General features: G+C 41.7%; 1 protein-coding gene across 2 annotated transcripts in view; it reads right to left on the reverse strand.

Moving 5' to 3' along the window:
• DGKA (diacylglycerol kinase alpha) overlaps positions 1–23,301 on the reverse strand; it is a 221,157-nt gene that overhangs the window by 41,193 nt on the left and 156,663 nt on the right. For both annotated transcript variants that reach the window (XM_077297576.1, XM_077297575.1), the window contains one exon: positions 13,232–13,312. In XM_077297576.1, the coding sequence (XP_077153691.1) occupies positions 13,232–13,312 (81 nt within the window). The remainder of the gene's footprint in view (positions 1–13,231; positions 13,313–23,301) is intronic.

The raw sequence follows: 23,301 nt of genomic DNA on the forward strand, positions 1-23,301 counted from the left end.
ATGACGTCACGGTCACATGACCGCGGGTCACGTGACCGCTACGTCAATGGAAGGTCCTGAACACACAGCATTAGGAACGGACGCCGCTGAGGTGAGTATAACCTTTTTTTATTATTTTTAACATTCTACCTTTTACTATAGATGCTGCATAGGCTGCATCTATAGTAAAAAGTTGGTCACACTTGTCAAACACTATGTTTGACAAGTGTGACTAACCTGTCAAACAGTTTTCCAAGCGATGCTACAGATCGCTTGGGAAACGCTAGCATTCTGCAAGCTAATTATGCTTGCAAAACGCTAGTTTTCTGCGGGTATATGCATGCAAATTCTGCATGCGATATACCCGCGGCAGGAGGCGCAGAATTGCCGCGGAAATTTCCGCGGCAATTCTGCTACGTGTGCACATAGCCTAAAGGTTTTTTATCTTGACAATAATGGCAAGATTTATGACTAAATAGCTTGATTTTTCTTTCTTGGTATTTGTGTTTTTCCAAATGGTCTTTCCTTTACAAAGTTTGGCAGATATATGTGCTTGATATACTGATCAGGAACAAGTATTTATCCTTATTAACATCTCCACATGTATTATATGCCTCACCCTAGGTTTTTGTCTATTGTTAATGGATATGCAGATGATGAAAAAATGGAAACGACATTTTCAAAACAAATCGATTTATTTAGTGTTGAGTTTAAGCGCTATGTGCAGAAATACACGCATTTACACAACTTGGAGTAATGGCTGTGCCACTGGTTCCACGACCAAATCAATTTAATGCTGAGCTGTTAAGGTACCTATAATGAAGACTAGAGGGGTCCGGCCACCATACATTATGTCACCGCACACCATAATTCCAGAAGTAGGACAGGTATGCTGCTTCCTTTTGAAGACCTCTTCACGGTGTTGCCCATATGGTCTCAATACCAATCTACGGCTCTCATTGCAGCTGTTTGACGCCTAGGCTTGTTATAAACCAAAGAGGGTAGCTGCACACAGTTTAGGCTAAGATAAATGCAAATATCAAAAATTTGACATTTTAACTGCATTACTGCTACAGTGGGGCAAAAAAGTATTTAGTCATTCAGCAATAGTGCAAGTTCCACCACTTAAAAAGATGAGAGGCGTCTGTAATTTACATCATAGGTAGACCTCAACTATGGGAGATAAACTGAGAAATAAAAATCCAGAAAATCACATTGTCTGTTTTTTTATCATTTTATTTGCATATTATGGTGGAAAATAAGTATTTGTTCAGAAACAAACAATCAAGATTTCTGGCTTTCACAGACCTGTAACTTCTTCTTTAAGAGTCTCCTCTTTCCTCCACTCATTACCTGTAGTAATGGCACCTGTTTAAACTTGTTATCAGTATAAAAAGACACCTGTGCACACCCTCAAACAGTCTGACTCCAAACTCCACTATGGTGAAGACCAAAGAGCTGTCAAAGGACACCAGAAACAAAATTGTAGACCTGCACCAGGCTGGGAAGACTGAATCTGCAATAGCCAACCAGCTTGGAGTGAAGAAATCAACAGTGGGAGCAATAATTAGAAAATGGAAGACATTCAAGACCACTGATAATCTCCCTCGATCTGGGGCTCCACGCAAAATCCCACCCCGTGGGGTCAGAATGATCACAAGAACGGTGTGCAAAAATCCCAGAACCACGCAGGGGGACCTAGTGAATGAACTGCAGAGAGCTGGGACCAATGTAACAAGGCCTACCATAAGTAACACACTACGCCACCATGGACTTAGATCCTGCAGTGCCAGACGTGTCCCACTGCTTAAGCCAGTACATGTCCGGGCCCGTCTGAAGTTTGCTAGAGAGCATTTGGATGATCCAGAGGAGTTTTGGGAGAATGTCCTATGGTCTGATGAAACCAAACTGGAACTGTTTGGTAGAAACACAACTTGTCGTGTTTGGAGGAAAAAGAATACTGAGTTGCATCCATCAAACACCATACCTACTGTAAAGCATGGTGGTGGAAACATCATGCTTTGGGGCTGTTTCTCTGCAAAGGGGCCAGGACGACTGATCCGGGTACATGAAAGAATGAATGGGGCCATGTATCGTGAGATTTTGAGTGCAAACCTCCTTCCATCAGCAAGGGCATTGAAGATGAAACGTGGCTGGGTCTTTCAACATGACAATGATCCAAAGCACACCGCCAGGGCAACGAAGGAGTGGCTTCGTAAGAAGCATTTCAAGGTCCTGGTGTGGCCTAGCCAGTCTCCAGATCTCAACCCTATAGAAAACCTTTGGAGGGAGTTGAAAGTCCGTGTTGCCAAGCGAAAAGCCAAAAACATCACTGCTCTAGAGGAGATCTGCATGGAGGAATGGGCCAACATACCAACAACAGTGTGTGGCAACCTTGTGAAGACTTACAGAAAACGTTTGACCTCTGTCATTGCCAACAAAGGATATATTACAAAGTATTGAGATGAAATTTTGTTTCTGACCAAATACTTATTTTCCACCATAATATGCAAATAAAATGATAAAAAAACAGACAATGTGATTTTCTGGATTTTTTTTTCTCAGTTTGTCTCCCATAGTTGAGGTCTACCTATGATGTAAATTACAGACGCCTCTCATCTTTTTAAGTGGTGGAACTTGCACTATTGCTGAATGACTAAATACTTTTTTGCCCCACTGTATATACAATATGCTTAAAAAATTATGTACTTAGAGCACATATTGGCAAATTCATGGATGCCGACCAGCCACAACAAGGCATCCTTTCTCTGATGGGACCCTAACCATTTCTATCAGACATGTCTCTCACTTGTTTATACGGCTTGCAGTACAGAATCGATCAATTGTACAACAAATGCTATACCATTACACTAAACTATCCCAGGAGCCATTTTTTAATACAACGCCAGGCCGCATGTTGCTCATGCTACTATGAGCAGACTGGGTGGCCTAAATGTGCTACCATGACCTGGAGTGACTGTCTCCAGACTCCCATCAAGCACCTATTTGGTCATCACTTATCTCTGAAAAAAATACAATAAAATCCTACCAAAATGTTGTATGTTCCCCAAATTGAGATAAATAAAATTGATAATTGGTGGACAATTGCAAAGGGAGCTGCCAGCAGCAGATCTTGATGGTTTGCATGGCCAAGTGCATTCAATAGGGCAGAACATTCCTCACACAGCCATCGCTAACCTCAATGATAATATACCAAGGTGTGTATGTGCGTGTATTTTTGCACGTGGAGCTCATGCTCGATACTGAATGAATGGAGATGTTTTGAAATTTTTTTTTATATCCTTATCTATGTTTGCGTCTGCTGACACATAGTGAGGTGATCTACAAGAGTTAGGTATCATCCCAATTGGCGTACACCTTGTTGTGGTGGGATGGCTTTAACTATTTTGATCAGAACAATTTTAACTAAGTATTTTATGTTATTTACATGCACTATTACTATTTATTTACTTACTACAGGGTATTTGCTCATTTCGCTTTTATCTTAGGTTCTGTTAAAAGGCCACAGTGTGAATGCACACCTATGTATTGTACTTATATCAACATATGCGTTGACTCATTTTGGGGTTTTGGTATATATGACAATTAGACTGAAACATTGTCGCCACTATTTCATTTTTCCTATTTTGGGAGTGCTGCCTTCATTTTGTACGTGTATTGGAGGATTGGTTTATGCCTGGAAGGCTTTGCACCCAGCTAGCTTCAGTACCACCACTGCAGAGGAAAAGCTGCCTCTGCGTGCAGCACGGGAGAGTGCATAATTTGGGCCAGCGGCACAACCATGCCTGGTCAGTCTTCAGGAGCGCACTGTCCCCAGCCGGCAGGATGTTGGAAAGCATAGGAGTGATGAGTGTTATGATTTTCCCAATGGCAGGGAAATCAAAATAACAACGGACTAGCTCTCGGGTGATGGGAACTAAAGTGACCGTGACCTGAACCTGACACGACACTGGAAGTAGCCGGGGAGTGTTTCCTACGATGCCCTAGACACCACGCGCCAGCCGGAGATCTAACTACCCCTATCAGAGGAATATACAGGCCTGCCTTACCTCCAGAGATGAACCCCAAAAGGAGATAGCAGCCCCCCACAGATATTGACGGTGAGTCAAGAGGAAAAGACATACGTAGGATGAACAGCAGATTTAGCACAGTGAGGTCCGCTTACTAGATAGCAGAAGTACAGGAAAGAGTCACTTCACGGTCAACTTCAAAACACTACTCAAAAACACCATCCTGAAATTACTTTAAAACTCCAGTGACAACTCATGCCACTGGAGTGGCAATTTCAGTCCACGAGAGCTTCCAGCTACAGAGAGTCACATTGCAAATAGCTGGACAAAAATAGCATAAACTAGAAACAAAATTCAACTTAGCTGAACAGGATCTTGAGGCAGGAGAATGCAACAGAATGCTACTGATACATTGTTGGCCGGCATCAGACCAGCAGCCAAGCAGCCTTAAATAGGAAACTCCCCTAATGGGTGTCAACAGGTGATCAAGGATAGAAGAAGGCAAATAAGTGGCACTACCATAAAACACCACCGGGGGAGCCCACAAACAGAATTCACAACAGTACCCCCCCCTTAAGGAGGGGGCACCGAACCCTCACCAGAACCACCAGGGCGATCTGGATGAGCACTATGAAATGCACGAACCAAATCAGGAGCATGAACATCAGATGCTGTCACCCAAGAATTATCCTCCTGACCATAGCCTTTCCACTTAACCAGATACTGAAGTTTCCGTCTGGAAACACGGGAGTCCAAGATCTTTTCCACCACATACTCCAACTCACCCTCAACCAGCACAGGAGCAGGAGGATCAGCAGACGGAACAACCGGCACCTCATACCTCCGCAACAATGACCGATGAAAAACATTATGAATAGTAAAAGATGCTGGGAGGTCCAAACGAAAGGACACAGGATTGAGAACCTCCAGAATCCTATAAGGGCCGATAAACCGAGGCTTAAACTTAGGAGACGAGACCTTCATAGGAACAAATCGAGAAGACAACCAAACCAGGTCCCCAACACAAAGACGAGGACCGACACGCCGATGACGATTAGTGAACTGTTGAGTCTTCTCCTGGGACAACTTCAGATTGTCCACAACCTGTCCCCAAATCTGATGCATTCTATCAACCACAGCATCTACTCCAGGACAATCCGAAGACTCCAATTGACCGGACGAAAAGCGAGGGTGAAACCCTGAATTACAAAAAAATGGAGAAACCAAAGTGGCAGAACTGGCCCGATTGTTAAGGGCAAACTCTGCCAATGGCAAAAATCAAGCCAATCGTCCTGATCAGCGGACACAAAACACCTCAAGTAAGTCTCCAAGGTCTGATTAGTACGCTCAGTCTGGCCATTAGTCTGAGGATGGAATGCAGACGAAAAAGACAAGTCGATGCCCATCCTGGCACAGAACGCCCGCCAAAATCTAGACACAAACTGAGTACCCCTGTCAGACACTATATTCTCAGGAATACCATGCAAACGCACAACATTCTGAAAAAATAGAGGGACCAGCTCAGAGGAGGAGGGCAATTTGGGCAAAGGTACCAAGTGAACCATCTTGGAAAAACGGTCACACACCACCCAGATGACGGACATCCTACGAGAAACAGGAAGGTCAGAAATAAAGTCCATAGAGATGTGCGTCCAAGGCCTCTTAGGAGTAGGCAAGGGCAACAACAACCCGCTGGCCCGGGAACAGCAGGGCTTAGCCCGAGCACAAACATCACAAGACTGCACAAAAATACGTACATCTCGAGACAAGGAAGGCCACCAGAAGGACCTAGACACCAGATCCCTGGTGCCAAAAATTCCAGGATGACCTGCCAACGCGGAAGAGTGAACCTCTGAAATAACTCTACTGGTCCAGTCATCAGGGACAAACAGTCTACCAGGCGGACAGCGATCAGGCCTATCCACCTGAAACTCCTGCAAAGAGCGCCGCAGGTCTGGGGAGACAGCTGACAATATCACCCCATCCTTCAGGATGCCAGTAGGCTCGGAATCACCAGGCGAGTCAGGCTCAAAACTCCTAGAGAGGGCATCCGCCCTCACATTCTTAGACCCAGGCAGATATGAAACCACAAAGTTAAATCGAGAGAAAAACAACGACCAGCGCGCCTGTCTAGGATTCAGACGCCTGGCTGACTCAAGACAAATTAGATTTTTGTGGTCAGTCAAGACCACCACCTGGTGTCTAGCACCCTCAAGCCAATGACGCCACTCCTCAAATGCCCACTTCATGGCCAAGAGCTCCCGATTTCCAACATCATAATTTCGCTCAGCGGGCGAAAACTTTCGAGAGAAAAACGCACATGGTCTCATCACTGAGCAGTCAGGACCTTTCTGCGACAAAACTGCACCTGCTCCGATCTCGGAAGCATCTACTTCAACCTGGAACGGGAGCGAAACATCAGGCTGGCGCAACACAGGAGCAGAAGAAAAGCGGCGCTTAAGCTCCCGAAAGGCCTCCACAGCCGCAGAGGACCAATTAGCAACATCAGCACCCTTCTTGGTCAAATCAGTCAAAGGTTTAGCAATGGCAGAAAAACCCGCTATGAATCGGCGATAGAAATTAGCAAATCCCAAGAATTTCTGAAGACTCTTTAGAGAAGTAGGTTGTACCCAATCACAAATAGCCTGAACCTTAACAGGGTCCATCTCCATAGATGAAGGGGAAAAAATATATCCCAAAAAGGAAATTCTCTGAACCCCAAAAATACACTTTGAGCCCTTCACAAATAGAGAATTAGCTCGTAAAACCTGAAAAACTCTCCTGACCTGTTGAACATGAGATTCCCAGTCCTCCGAAAAAATCAAAATATCATCCAAATACACAATCATAAATTTATCCAGATATTCACGGAAAATATCGTGCATAAAGGACTGAAAAACGGAAGGGGCATTCGCGAGACCGAAAGGCATTACCAAATACTCAAAATGGCCTTCAGGCGTATTAAATGCGGTCTTCCACTCATCCCCCTGCTTAATCCGCACCAAATTATACGCACCACGTAGATCGATCTTAGTGAACCACTTCGCCCCCTTTATGCGAGCAAACAGATCAGTCAGTAAAGGTAACGGGTACTGGTATTTAACTGTAATCTTATTCAGAAGTCGATAGTCGATACAAGGTCTCAATGAACCATCCTTTTTACCCACAAAGAAAAACCCTGCCCCCAGTGGAGACAAAGAGGGGCGAATATGACCCTTTTCCAAAGATTCTCTGATATACTCCCGCATAGCAGTATGTTCAGGTACAGACAAATTAAACAAGCGACCCTTAGGAAATTTACTACCGGGAATCAACTCAATAGCGCAGTCACACTCTCTGTGAGGGGGGAGAGAATCAGTTTTAGGCTCCTGAAAGACATCATAAAAATCTGACAGAAATGCTGGGATCTCAGAGGGAGTAGATGAAGAAATGGGAACCAAAGGTGCATCCCCATGAATCCCCTGACATCCCCAGCTCAGCACAGACATTGATCTCCAGTCCAAGACTGGATTATGAATTTGTAACCATGGTAATCCAAGTACTAATACGTCATGTAGATTATATAACACAAGGAAACGAATAATCTCCTGATGGTCTGGGGAAAGATGCATAGTCACTTGTGTCCAATATTGTGGTTTATTGCTAGCCAAAGGTGTAGAATCAATACCCTTTAAGGGAATAGAAACCTCCAGAGGCTCTAAATCAAACCCACAACGCTTGGCAAAGGACCAATCCATGAGACTCAGAGCGGCGCCAGAATCCACATAAGCATCCACAGTAACAGATGATAAAGTACAAATCAATGTCACGGACAAAAGAAATTTAGACTGCAAGGTACCCATAGAAAAAGATTTATCAACCTTTTTATCAACCTTCTTTATGCGTTTAGAGCATGCTGATATAACATGAGCTGGATCTCCACAATAGAAGCACAACCCATTTTTGCGCCTGTAATTCTGTCGTTCGCCTCTAGACAATACACTATCGCATTGCATATGCTCTGGTGCCTTTTCAGAGGTCACCGCCAAATGATGCACAGGTTTTTGCTCAGAAGATACCGCCATATGGTGCACAGGTTTTTGCTCAGAAGATACCGCCATATGGTGCACAGATTTGCGCTCCCGTAAACGCCGATCAATCTGGATAGCCAATTTCATGGCATCATTCAGACCTGTAGGCACAGGGAACCCCACCATGACATCCTTCACGGCATCAGAGAGACCTTCTCTGAAATTAGCTGCTAGAGCGCACTCATTCCATTTAGTAAGCACCGACCATTTACGAAATTTTTGGCAGTATATCTCAGCTTCATCTTGCCCTTGGGAAAGAGCTATCAAGGCTTTCTCAGCCAAAATCTCTAAATTAGGTTCTTCATAAAGCAACCCCAAAGCCAGAAAAAACGCATCTACATTTAATAACGCAGGATCCCCTGGCGACAATGCAAATGCCCAACTTTGTGGGTCACCCCGCAATAGAGAAATAACAATTTTAACCTGTTGCGCAGGATCACCAGCAGAGTGAGATTTCAGAGACAAAAACAATTTACAATTCTCTCTGAAATTCAAAAAACAGGATCTGTCTCCGGTAAAAAATTCAGGCATAGGGATCTTAGGTTCAGACATTGGAGCACGTATAACAAAATCTTGTAAGTTCTGGACCTTTGTAGCCAGGTTATTCAGACCTGCAACCAAACTCTGTGGATCCATGATTCAAACAGGTGTAACCAAAGCCATTCAGAGATTAAGAGGAGAGGAAAAAAAAAAAAAAGGCTGAAGACTGCAGTTTAAGCAAGGAGTACAAATAAGCACTAAGGTGCACTTTCCAAACACAGAAGGAAAAAAAAAACCTTTTCATATCCTTTCCTGCTTTAGTGCATAGTTTTAACACATGTAGGGCCGGCCAAACTGTTATGATTTTCCCAATGGCAGGGAAATCAAAATAACAACGGACTAGCTCTCGGGTGATGGGAACTAAAGTGACCGTGACCTGAACCTGACACGACACTGGAAGTAGCCGGGGAGTGTTTCCTACGATGCCCTAGACACCACGCGCCAGCCGGAGATCTAACTACCCCTATCAGAGGAATATACAGGCCTGCCTTACCTCCAGAGATGAACCCCAAAAGGAGATAGCAGCCCCCCACAGATATTGACGGTGAGTCAAGAGGAAAAGACATACGTAGGATGAACAGCAGATTTAGCACAGTGAGGTCCGCTTACTAGATAGCAGAAGTACAGGAAAGAGTCACTTCACGGTCAGCTTCAAAACACTACTCAAAAACACCATCCTGAAATTACTTTAAAACTCCAGTGACAACTCATGCCACTGGAGTGGCAATTTCAGTCCACGAGAGCTTCCAGCTACAGAGAGTCACATTGCAAATAGCTGGACAAAAATAGCATAAACTAGAAACAAAATTCAACTTAGCTGAACAGGATCTTGAGGCAGGAGAATGCAACAGAATGCTACTGATACATTGTTGGCCGGCATCAGACCAGCAGCCAAGCAGCCTTAAATAGGAAACTCCCCTAATGGGTGTCAACAGGTGATCAAGGATAGAAGAAGGCAAATAAGTGGCACTACCATAAAACACCACCGGGGGAGCCCACAAACAGAATTCACAACAGATGAGCTCCTGAGGAAGGATTAGACATCCTCTTTAAACAATTTGCCTTTTACTTTTGCACTCACTTCAATTATATTAGCGACCAAGTAATGAGAACTTTCTGTCACAGATAGAAAAAGAAAACAGCACTGACATTTTATTCATTAAAACCACATTTTAAGACATGTTGGCTACTTGGCAAACTTATTTACCAGCTACGACAGATTGTTACTTTTTACATCACAGAGTAACCTCTGCTACTAATAAAAACAAAACAAACAAAAAATGTTTGATAAAATGTTTAAAAAGAATGACCGTGAGAACAATGCCATAAAAGTTTATATGTTCCCTAACAAGGTTTTTCATTAGAATGGAAAGTTATCCATTATATCTAAGAGCGATTTTCCTGAATGATTTAGTACTTCTTTTTTCATCTTTACAATCACACAGTAACAATATTTTCCTCCAGCTGGAATATTAACTGGAAGACTTTTTTTCTGCATTTCTCTGAAAAGGAATGTAAAAATAAAAAAATGAACTGTTGTATAAATCAGATTTTCATGTTATATGCACTTATGGAAAAAAATTCAATTTCTTTTTTCATATCACAATCTGTGTTCAAAAATATGGAAATCTTACAATTTTCACACTGGCCATGGGACTATTTTAGACTGATATAGGCCAATTGATTAGACAGTTTTTGCCTGAATTCTAGAGTAAAGAATTTGAAATTTCACCAAATTGAATAATTTAATGAGTGGCCAGTGCAAATTGCAATATATCTGATTTTTTGGAATACAGATAGTGATATGAAAGAAAGCAAATTATCCAAAATAAAAAACAAACAAAAAAACAAACATTTTAACATGAAAACCTTATTTAACAGTAAGTCATTTTCTGATTACACATTTCCATGGCGAGCAGTTTGCATGTGCTGTGTTGGCTGCACTCCTGGTGTCCTTTACCATACTTCTCACAAAGAATTCATTAATATAATGCAATTCAATCTATACATTTATGATTGCTTGTACAGAACTGAAATATTGCTGTATAATTAGTGAATAAAATACCATTGATTTGAAACTACTGCAGCGCTGTCACTTTTTTCAAATAAAGAGCTTCTCATATATTGTATATGTACTTTTGTGTACATGATAACATTAAAGCAAAGATGGCGAATGTAGATTTAGGGTATGTGCACACAGCGCCTTTTTCAGGAGGGTACGCTTCATAATTTATCTGAAAAAGTGGTGAAAAATACTAAAAAGAAAGAACATATGCCCTGCAATGTAAAAATGACTTGCTGTGCATAAGTTGTCTTTTGAGCCTATCTTAACAGCTTCCGCTCTGATCTTTTGCTCCGGTGTGCTAGTTTGTATATCCTATTGTCTGACTTCGACTTGTATTTTGACCACCTGCTTGCTTTCGGATTTTGTCTCTTATGGGACTTCTTGGTGTTGACCCCGCGTTACAACCAATTTTTGTTTTAATAAAGCAGGGAAATCTGTATCACCCGGCCTTTCCTAGTGATGATAGTGAAGATGCCATAACCCTAACAGGCTAATTAAGATCTGAAACCTTGGCCAAAGTTATCTGAGCACACAAATCTCCAAACTTGTGCCCAAACTTTTGCATCGGTCCATTTTCCTTGAAATTTTTAAAACGTAAAAAATGAAAATATATATGTATTTTTTTTGCCTAAAATACCTAGTGTATCCTCACCCATCCCCTGTAGACTGTGAGCCCTCATGGGCAGGGTCCTCCCTCCTTCTGTACCTGTGTGTGCCTTGTATTGCTCATATTTACTGTACTTATCTATGGTATGCCCCCTTTTTTCACATGTTAAGAGCCATGGAATAAATGGCGCTATAAAAATGGATACTAATAATAACAATAATAATGTGTCATCTTTAACTTTAGGCCCTTTAGAGATCATTTCATCTTCAACTTGTTTTACTGTTCACAATAACAGTAATTTTAACCAAGGGGTGCCTAAACTTTTACATGCCACTGTATGTGCCTAAAAATGTTTATGTTCTCAGCAAGAATTGTTTCTAGCTTACTGTTCTCCTGAACTTCTCTTTCTTCTGTGATTAGACACAGAAAGTTTAAGAACAATCAGGCTTTTTGAAAGCTATGGATGAAATGCATTTTGTTAGCCAGTTGCAAAAACTGTGTAGAGAACGCGGCCACATCACCCCATTTATTACTTTCCCTTATAGACAAGACCCTGTGTCTTCTGTGCCAATTTGGACGAGTAGACAAGGCGAAAGTACCATAGCTCAAAAACACCCTGGGGCCATCCATGTAAACCCTCCTATCAGGTTTCCAGTTCTGTCAATGAGGATAGCTGTCTGATAGAAACCAGCTTTTATATCTGGTGTATCTGATGCAGATTTATTTTCAGTGCAGATAAAAATAAGGGAAATATATAAGATTATAAAAATAATAAAAGTTCATATGCATACCTAAACGAAACAATTTTCAACACTGTCCAAACACAAACACTCAAGATACAGATGTACAACGCACACTGAACATTGCCAACAGTTATTATGGCTGGCTTCACAGGCTGACAGATTAGGCATAAAGAGCTGTAGGCCGTATGTTTACTGAGCCACACAGAATCAATATGCGAACGTCCCTAAACCAGGCTGAAGTGAAATCATTAGAATGTGTTCACTGAGTAGATTAAAACCTCTAGTGTTTTCAACTGTGTGGAACGCACCACAAATAGCAGAGGCTATCGTCTAAGCTGGGACTGCACGGCCATGAGATGTGGCTGCTAGGGCACTAGAGGATGTGAAGTTTTCAACAGCTTCATCATCAAATCTAAAACTTTTTTTAGGGCTCTTTCTTCAAAAGAGGCCAATGGAGGAACCTGTATGAGTACTGAGGCTGTAGCGGCATAGGCAGAAGTGACACCTCTGTACACATGTAGTCTGATGGAGCAAAGGTTTCTGCAGTGGTATAGGTGCCGAAGAGGTGTCACTGACCTACATGGAAGCCCACTTATGGCTTCATAAGAAACAAGATAGTAGTACAGCCATAGGTTGGAGTTATTTGGATATGCCAGTCTTAGGCTACAAGTCTGCAGTCACTCTAAAGGGTGACAACAGACTTGTGAATCCTCACCTGGCCGGCACTGGGAGCAGTAATGATTCTCCAGTGCCCGTGACAGGAGAAGCGGGCATGTGACTGCAAGTATATGATATGCATACCTGCGGTCACGTGCCGACTAGATGGGCGCAGCCTTGCTCAATGGAAGTGTATTGAGCGAGATCGGACAAAGTCTAGTCAGAGAGTATGACGGAAAGTATACATATTTCATACTTGCTTTCACATGACAGCCCACTCCTGGCACTGGAGAATCCGGACAATGAGCAATATGCCCAATGTAAGGATTCACAAGTCTGCAGTCACAGAGTAACTGCAGACTTGTAGCTTAAGACTGGACAACCTCTTTAAAATCTACATTTTATGGTCATCACTTTGGACCAAAGAATCAGAAATTTTGCAAAGCTCATGTCAAAAGCACTGCATATGCAAATCTTTGTGGAGACTGGAAAAAGGAGAAAATATGCTAAAAGAAAAATAACTAAAAGAAGCTACTTACAAGCAAGTTTGTCCTCCGCTGTACCCCCTTCCAGCAAGGAAAAATAACAGGAAACATCATTCAGACTGACACGACCACTTTCTGCCAAGTGAAAAACAGCATATGGAATCATAAGAGGAGATACATTTATTTTTCAGAAAAGTAAGCATGATGCGTTTGTCTTTATGTAAAATAGATGAGGCCAATAAGAAAGATTATCAGTAGAGTAGATACACTTATTAATTGCTGTGTGGTTAGTAAATTGCATCTGAAATGCTTTTACTTCCTCTAACAGGACACTGCAAACACTTTGCTTTCTATGAAAATGCATATCTAATATATAAAGCTGAATGTGTGTGTGTATGTATGTGTGTATGTCCGGGATTGGCATCTGCACCGTCGCAGCTACAGCCACAAAATTTTGCACAGTCACACGTCTGGACCCTGAGAGCGTCATAGGCTATGTTGTGAGGCGAAATTTTAACCCCGCACTTTCCAATTCACCAAACAATTTTTCCCCTATCTACTTAATGGGGAAAAAGTGAAAGGAAAAGTGTTGGAGGCAAATTGACAGCTGCCAGATGTGAACAAGGGGAACTTAAAGAGTGAGAGCGATGGCGCCAAAGAGTATATACTGTACAGTTGCTAAGGTGGGGCCCAGATATGGGATACTCACCACTGACGGAGATATGAACACACACAAAATGTGCCACACACTACCACGTGCTTGAACACATATACCACTCTCAGCACACATTTCACCACACATACACCAACCTCGCCACATAAAAGTCAAAACACAAAAGTTGCCGCTCAAAACTCGCCACGCGCAAAACTCGCCACATGCAAAACTAGGCTCACACAAATCTTGCTACACGTGCAAAACTCACCTCATGGAAAACTCACCACACGTGCAAAACTCACCTCATGGAAAACTCGCCACACGCAAAACTTGCACACGCGGAAAAATTGCCACATGCACAAAAGTTGCTACACATGCAAAAGTTGCCTCACACAAAACTTGCACATACTCAAAACGCACCACACATAAAACTCGCCACACGCAAAACTTGCTGCACACAACTTGCTACACTAACCTGTCACATGCAACTCGACACACAAAAAGTTTCTACACGCATGTCGCCACACAAAACTCATCTCACAAAAGTCGCTACATGCATGTAGCCACATGCAACTCAACACACACAACGTCACACATGAAACTCGCCCTAAAACACACACAAGTCTGGTATTGTCCTTCAAAAATAAAAATCTGATTAATAAGCAGACAAGCTACAAGAGCAACAAATGTACCATATAGGAAATACGGCAGCTGTCAGTCACATGACCTGTCTATTATGTGTATGTATGAGCTAATATATACTGCCAGGGGGGAGGGCTTCCTGTTGGCTGGGGATTTATCAGGCTGCCAATTTAGCTTACAAATACTGAGGTAAAAATACTGACCAAATAACGTGTGAACGAGGTCTAATACAGGAGGAGATGACATACAGGTACATACTATATACAGGGGAGATGACACACAGGTATATACTATATACAGGAGCAGATGACTCACAGGTATATACTATATACAGGAGGAGATGACTTACAGGTATATACTATATACAGAAGGAGATGACACACGTATATACTATATACAGGAGATGACATATAGCAGGTATATACTATATAAAAGAGGAGATGACTCATAGGTATATAGAGGAGTTGACATACAGCAGGTATATACTATATACAGGGGAGATGACATACAGGTGTATACTATATATAAGGGAGATGACAAACATGTATATACTGAGGGGAAAATGAGAGATGTGAGGTGAAAATGAGAGGTGTGAGGTGAAAATGAAAAGGTGTGAGTGCAAAATGAGAGGAGTGAGGGAAAATAGTGGAGTGATTGGAAAATGACAGATGTGAGGTCGAAATGACAAGTGTTAGTGGGGAAGGAGAGGAGTGAGGGGGAATGAGAGGAGTGAGGGGGAAAATAAGAGGAGTGAAGGGGAAAATGAGAGGTTTGACGGAGAAAATGAGAAATGTGAGTGGAAAATTAAAGATGTGAGGGGGAAAATGAGAGGCGTGATGGGAAAATAAGAGAAGTGAGGTGCTATAACTAACCACAGATATTTACTATGCCCAGGCAACACCGGGCTCTTCAGCTAGTTGTAGTATAATATTCACAAAGAATGTGTCAAAAATAACTTAATAGACAAAACACAAAAATGAAATTGGTGGGAAGTGATACCGGTCTTAATTCCAACACAACATAATATCACAAGCAACAGTTACAAAGTGCATTGAAGAGAAGACGAAGGGGCGGCTTGGTGCAAAAATTCACAAGCTGCAGAAACAACCCCATTCAGTCCTATGAAGCAGATTTTCAGGCTGTCGAGTGAACAGATCCTGGTATTACAGGAGATAAATGCATCTTTTATATTATTTTTTTTATGATGACCAGAGATGAACACAAAAGCCTTATTTCATCCTTAGAAAATTAGAAATTATTTATGCATAGCACAGTTACTAGAATGACATCTGTGGGACAGTTAATGGTTTTTGGTCACATTAAGTCCAGGTTTTTTATCTAATAATTGCTATTCTGAGGCCACTAGGGCTAGACTCTAGGGTTATGCTTTGAGAGGGGAGGTAGGCAAACATCCCAGAGGTGACTTTGAATCTCGATTCCTAATTTGGGACGTCAATGCCTAATTCATTAGCCACTAGGATTAGACTGGGGACTGGCTTCCTAAACCAGAGACTGTGGGACCAAATCCTATCTCCTCTCTTGAAGCCAGCGACAGCAGTACTGAATACAATCATTCATCTAAGAGCAGAAATTGATGAGGTGAACCACTACTCAAGACAACCCCATCTTAATTAATATGTTCCTCAGTGTAAAATTAAAATAACATATACTCTCCTCACACACGCCAGCAATGTCGGTGCTGGGTCTCCCAGGGCTTGTGTGACATTGAAGTGCCACCACAGCACTGCAGCCAATCAATGGCCACTAATGAGCTGCAGTTCTCACACCTCTTTCATATGTACAAGTTCCGTCCAAAGGAAATGTGAGCAAACTAACCCATTACTGGCCACTGATTGCTCACAAGGCATAACAATGTCACGCCATCCCTGGAGGAGCCAGCAATGTCATCACTGGACCTGCACCAGAGCAGGAGGGGAGTATGAGTTATTTTCATTTTACACTTGGGGATAACCTGTTTAAGAAGGGGTTGTCCGAGTAGTGAATAACCCATTAAATCTAATGCTCAAATGTTATGCCTTCCTCAAAAAGTTAGTTGACCACCATTTTTTAATTAAAACAATGCATCTAAAGTGAACGATGAAGCAACGCTCCTCTTGTATCATATTACCTATTGTTCTGTGTATGCAGCTCCACATCTCCATTGTAACAGACAAACCTGTAAAGTTTGATCTTGCACTCACTTATTTCCATCTGTTCCATACGTTTTTTCTAACCTTCTGAATGTATATTAGCAAAACATAATAGGACATTTTTTTTTTAATAAAAAGTTGCTTAACTTTCCTTTTTAAATGCATTGGTAAATAAATAAATGGAGAACATGCAAAGCTCAGTAAAAATAGATTTTATTCCATTTGAAGGTTTGAGCAAGGCTAAATGGAATAACCACATGTGCAACATCTGATTCTGCAGAAACCAATGCATTGTATCACATCCTTCTGCAAATATGTAATGTGGGTACAACACAATGACACACACTGTAGTCCTGGCTTCAATGCCCCATAGTATCATAGACTGGCAGACGGCCCACCACCATAGCACCCGCACACTGCAGTAGTGCTAATTCTAGCGTGGTTGCTGGGACAGATGTTACCCTTATTCTAGCCTAAATGTTACACGGCCTACTACATCAAAAGCTAGAGCTCTAAGTAACCATTCAAAGGGCCCTAAGAGTAAGAGCTAAACCAATTGCTGAGGGAGACATAAAAGGGCCCTTGTTGCCACCAGAATCTGAGTTGTGCACATGTACACTAAATTATTTACCAGCTGGATAATATTAAAGGGAAATGCTATCAGGATTTACTCCTAAAAGCCAATAACAGTACTGCATGTGTCTTATAATATTAATCCCTATCATTCAAATGGCTTATGGAAAGTTTTCGGCTTTTTGGCAAAACTCGCCATTTAATATTGTGGTGCCAACACATGCTAATTACCAGGACTAGTCCAAGAGGCGTGCACTCAGCAGAGTACTGTCTCTACCCTTTTAGAAAACAAAAATAATATGCTAAAAGAAGACTGCACATCTAAAAAATTAGACTTTATTATGAAACAAAAAAAAAGAGAACAAATATAAAACATAGATTAAAAACAGTGAAAAACATCAAAGGTGATCAGATATTTCAGCCCAAAATAATGAAAAAGAGTAAACCACATCCTCAACCAAAAAACAATACCCCCAATAATAACAATGTAATACAATTCAGAAAATATTTGAAGAATGGGTGTGCAATAGTGATGAGCGAGAATACTCGTCTCGTTGCTCGGGTTTTCCCGAGCACGCTCGAGTGATCTCCGAGTATTTGTTAGTGTTCGGAGATTTAGTTTTCACTGCGGCAGCTGAATGATTTACATCTGTTAGCCAGGCTGAGTACATGTGGGGGTTGCCTGGTTGCTACGGAATCCTCACATGTAATCAAGCTCGCTAGTAGCTGTAAATCATTCAGCTGCTGCGATGAAAACTTAATCTCTGAGCAGTCATAAATACTCGGAGACCAGTTGAGCGTGCTCTGGAAAACCCGAGCAACGAGTATACTCGCTCATCACTAGTGTGCAATAAATATGATGTTTTACAGTCTAACGGCTCACTCCCACTTGCGATTAAATCAGACAAATGCAATCCGATTAAAAAACGGATTGCATTTGTACCAATTTAATCCTATGCTTGTTTTCAATGGCGTTTTTTTTTCAGCTCCGATCGGACAGAAAATAAAATGCAGCATGCTGCGATTGCATGCAAAATTTGGATCACACGCATCCATGTAAGTCTATGGGTGTGTGTGAAACATCGTACTGCAGTCGGATATCACCCAAGTACAGTGCAATTCCCGAGGACGCCGGCAGCAGAGGAGATGGGGAAATTACTTTCTCCGTCTCCTCCGCAGCAGTGCTGGGATTCTTTCATGTGAGGCAGCAAAGCTGGAGCCAAGTGTCATTAGCATATTGCGTCCGATGCGCTCACATCGGATGTGATACGCTACTGTGACTCTGGCCTAAAAGGGATGATGAGAGGATAAGAAAAGAAGAAACTGCTAGAGGTGTGTAGCAGCAACAGCAATACTGCTCAAGATAGAATAAAAAAGTAAAACATGTTGCAAATAATATTAACATCATCTCATAGGCAAAAAAAGAAGATAAAAAAAGCAAATTTAGCCAACCATATCTGGAAACAAGGAGAAGATATTATTATTTGAAGCGATTTGACCAGTATTGCTATTGTCACTACACACCTCTAGCAGTTCCTTCCTTTTTTATTCTCTCATTCTCCCTTTTAGGCTCTGAAACATCATATTGGGAGTATTGGTCTTTTGATTTTGTGTGTTCCAGCTTCATATCTGTACCCATTTTTTTATTTGAGAACATGGTTTATTCTTGCTCATTATCTTGGGCTGAGTTATGTTAACATACACATCTTTGGTGCTTTTAATTATTTTTAATCGCTGTGTTAAATTTGTTCTTTTTTCATAATAAAGTCTCATTTTTGGGGGATGAACCGTATTCCTTTTGCATATACTTTTTGTTTTCAATTAGTTGATTTTATATGTTTGACTAGCATGCCATGCAAATTTATAGTTTTGACTGCCGCAATTTACTTTTTCTCCAGTCTCTCCCCTTTTATCGATAGCACACTCACAGAGGCAGAGGTGCCACTCATGACCCAGCCCAGCCTTCTCCACATTCTCTCGGTGCTCTATGTCCAGTAACAGTTGTGCATTCGGCCATGCCCTGGAACGCACCCACAGCAATTCCCAGCGAACAGTGGCACATAGGCAAGAGATCATTACATATGTCTGAATTCACATCTGTTACTGTGCTTGTGATGAGCAAAGAAAGGATGTACAGGGGGCTCATTGGGACATCAATCACAACTCTCTTGGCGTGGTATTGGCAGAAGGGGAGAAACTGTACATCACAATTCTTGGACTAGTCCTGGTAATTAGTGTATGTGGTGCCACAATATTAAATAATTGATGACAAAATGTAGAGAACACTGCGGATGACCGGGATCACTGTTAAAGGTACAAGCCGCACCATAACATTGTTATCTTATAGGGGTAGATCCTGCTGACAGGTTCCCTTTAAACTGATCAAGTGTGTTTGTACAATATCCATTTTTTCTTCTATCGATTAGTAAGAGCCACGTCTTCAGGAGCTATTAATATATACATCAATACCATTTTTCCCATCAGTTATAATCAGTTATATTATGTTCTTTTGTTTCATCTTTAGCAGCAGGGTGGTCACTGGGGTCCTGAATATATATCACTCCAGATAACATGACATAAAGGTCATGCCATTGGCTTCACATCAAGCTTACAGAGCATAACAAGCATCATGACAAATGGTGCTGTGACAGAATTATTGCAATCTCGTGTCTACATACTTCCCAGGCTCACTATTACTGGGGACGGGGATAGAGACATAAAGTGGCATTCCATGCTGTACTGCTGTATCAGTGAGGCCAATACACATGACCTCATTCTAAAGGTAGGCAATAACCAAGGAAACAAAATGAATTCTGCCTGAAACCCTCTTGAAATAAGTCAAGTGTTATAGATTATTTTGAATAATATTTCAACATTCGGTTTCCGCATTCTTTGTCTTCTTTACATTCCAATTATCTTCATTATTATACAGATTTTCAGAACTACAGCTCAAGGGGGAAATTACTTTTTAAAGGCAATTCATATTGTAATACGCTTTTACGCTTTGTGCATACACACGTTACTGTGGGTGCTCCGTGCTACTGTACTCTATTAATGACACCTTTAGGGTCAGAAAGCTATACAATTGTCCCAATGTGACTCCTGTAAACAGAATAGTATGCAGTAAATGGACCATTTCTGTGATTCTTGACTAGTATATACAGTACTGAGCAAAAGTATTAGGCAGGTGTGGAAAAAAAATGCTGCAAAGTAAGAAACCTTTCAAAACTGGAAGTACTGATAGTTTATTTTTTTATAGAAAGAATGCAAAGTGAAGAAACACAAGAGAAAACTAAATCAAATAAATATTTAGTGAAACCTCCCTTTACTGTAAAAGCAGAAAAAAATGTCTTCTAGGTACACTTGCGCACAGTTTTTGAAGGAACTCGGCAAGGAAGTTGTCCCAAACATCTTAGAGAACTAACCACAGATTTTCTGTGAATGAAGGGTTGCACAAATCCATTTGTCTTTTCATGTACTCACAGTCAAACTTGATTATGTTGAAATCAATGCTCTATAAAGGCCATATCATCACTTCCAGGACTCCTCATTTTAATTTATTCTGTATGTATAGGGGTCTTTGTTCTTCTGCAGGATAAGATTTGGAGCCAATCAGATGCCTCTCGAATGGTATTATATGATGAATATATACCGTATCTGCCTATATTTCTCAGCATTGGGGACACCAAGAAATTGTCATAGTTGGAGATGGTAGATGCAGTGGTTGGCCATGGAAATTTAGTGCAGTAGATAAAAGGGACATCATGCTCACTGCCTTCAAAATTGGAAGATGCCCAGCAGTGCCATCATATCAGAACTGCAGCAACCAGGAAGAACCAGGTATATCTATTTACTGTTCAAAGAAGTCTGGTCAGAAGTGGTCTACATGAAAAAAATGCTGCCCAAAACCATACTTTGGAAGGGAAACAAGGCCATGTGACTCAGCTATGCACGAAAACAAAGGAAGTGCGGTGCAGAAACTGATGTGGACTGATGATTCAAAATGTGAAGTATTTGGCTGTAATAAAAGGCAGTTTGTCACCAAAGGACTGGAGAGCAGTACAATAATGAGTGTCTGAAGGCAACAGTAAAGGATTGTGAAGGTTCCTTGTGAGTTTTGGGCTACATTTCAGCAAACAGAGTTGGAAATTTGGTCAAGATTAATGGTGTCCTCAATGCTGAGAAATACAGGCAAATACTTATCCATCATACAATACCATCAGAGAGGCGTCCATTGGCATCCAAAATTAACCAGGAGCAGGACAAAGATCCTAAACATACAGCCAATGTCATTAAGAACTATCTTCTGCTTAAAGAAGAACAAGGGGTCCTGGAAGTGATTACATGGTCCCCACAGCACCGTAATCTCAACATTATCGAGTCTGTGTGGGACTTCATCAAGAGAAAGAAGGATTTAAGCAAGCCTACATCCACAGAGGATCTGTCGTAAGTCAAGGTATATGTTTCCCTGCTTAGTTCCTCCAAAAATTGTGTGCAAGTATACTGAGAAGAATTTATGCTTTGATCCCATTTTAAAGGAAAAGGGCGGTTATATAGGGGTTAGTTATAACATACACGTGCAGCTATTGAATCACAATAAAAGCCATATGATAGCACATGCCAGAGCTGCAATCGTGCCTGTAATGAAACATATTTTGTACCATAATATAAAGCACGTTCACTGTGCCTAGTACATATTACCTGTGTCCACGCTGTCTCCACACATGAGATGCCCCGTGGCACGCTTAAACTCCCAACTCCGACGCGCGTTTCGCTGAATGCTTCTTCACCCCCAGGAAGAAGCATTCTTCCACGGGACATCTCATGCGTGAAAATATGGATTCTGAAAGGAAATTAAAGGTTTTCTGATAAATCTTTTGGGGTGTACTCAGTTATGCTGAGGACTGTATAGTTTACGTGTTTTCTCAGAGTGTAAAACAATTGTGCTTATAGCTCTCTCTTTTTTTCTCTCTCTCTCTATATATAAATATACATATATCTTTATAAGAAATGATAACTGAAATTATTTTGGTCCTTACACTAACAAGAATATCTTTTGAAATGCTTGCAATATTAATTACATAACATTTTGTTCATTACATTTTAAAGAGCAGCAACTCATTAAAAGATTGGCAGCAGAACTTGACCGTCTCTGCAGTACTGCAATAAGGAGGAATGGGCACGGCCACTAGTGAAGATACTGCCAGAACTAGCCTCAGTGTTAGGCTGTGTTCACATCTGCACTGGATGCTCCGCCCCATAATAGATCTGGCCAAAAATACTAGACAAAATAGCAAGCACGCTGCTCTAGTTTAGCAGTGAAAGAATAGACACCATGGGAATGACGGAAACACCACAAACCCTACTGTAGTCGTGTGTCGGGCACAGATGGTGTCTACTATGATGTAGTAGAACAAAATAAATAGTGAAATACAGCTACAATATATATACTTAAATATTTTTGTACTTTGCAACAATAGAACTAGCCCTACACCGAATCATTTCAATCTCAGCTTGTATGTCTAAGATTTCATCAAAGGGGAAGATAACAGGACGTGTGTAATTAAATGAGGTAAGGGAAAGCTTGAAGGGAAGAGGGACAAAACCTAGGGGGCAAAACAAGGGCAAAAAGGTAAAGAGCAGCCTGATTTAGCTGTTAAAGGGAACCTGTCACCCCCAAAATGGAAGGTGAGCTAAGCCCACCGGCATCAGGGGCTTATCTACAGCATTCTGTAATGCTGTAGATAAGCCCCCGATGTTACCTGAAAGATGAGAAAAACAGGTTAGATTATACTCACCCAGGGGCGGTCCTGCTGCGGTCCTGGTCCGATGGTTGTCGCGGTCCGGTCCGGGGCCTCCCATCTTCTTACGATGGTGTCCTCTTCTTGCAGTCACAGTCACGAAAGGTCAGAGAGGCCCAGCGCCTGCACACTGCAGTACTTTGCTCTGCCGTCAACAGGGCAGACAAAGTACGCCTGCGCCGGAGCGTGAAGACAAGAAGAGGACGTCATCGTAAGAAGATGGGAGGCCCCGGACCGGACCGCGACGCCCATGGAATCATACCGTCCGCATGAGTATAATCTAACCTCTTTTCTCATCTTTCA

The sequence above is a fragment of the Ranitomeya variabilis genome, chromosome 3, assembly GCF_051348905.1.
Source record: "Ranitomeya variabilis isolate aRanVar5 chromosome 3, aRanVar5.hap1, whole genome shotgun sequence".
Classification (NCBI taxonomy): domain Eukaryota; kingdom Metazoa; phylum Chordata; class Amphibia; order Anura; family Dendrobatidae; genus Ranitomeya; species Ranitomeya variabilis.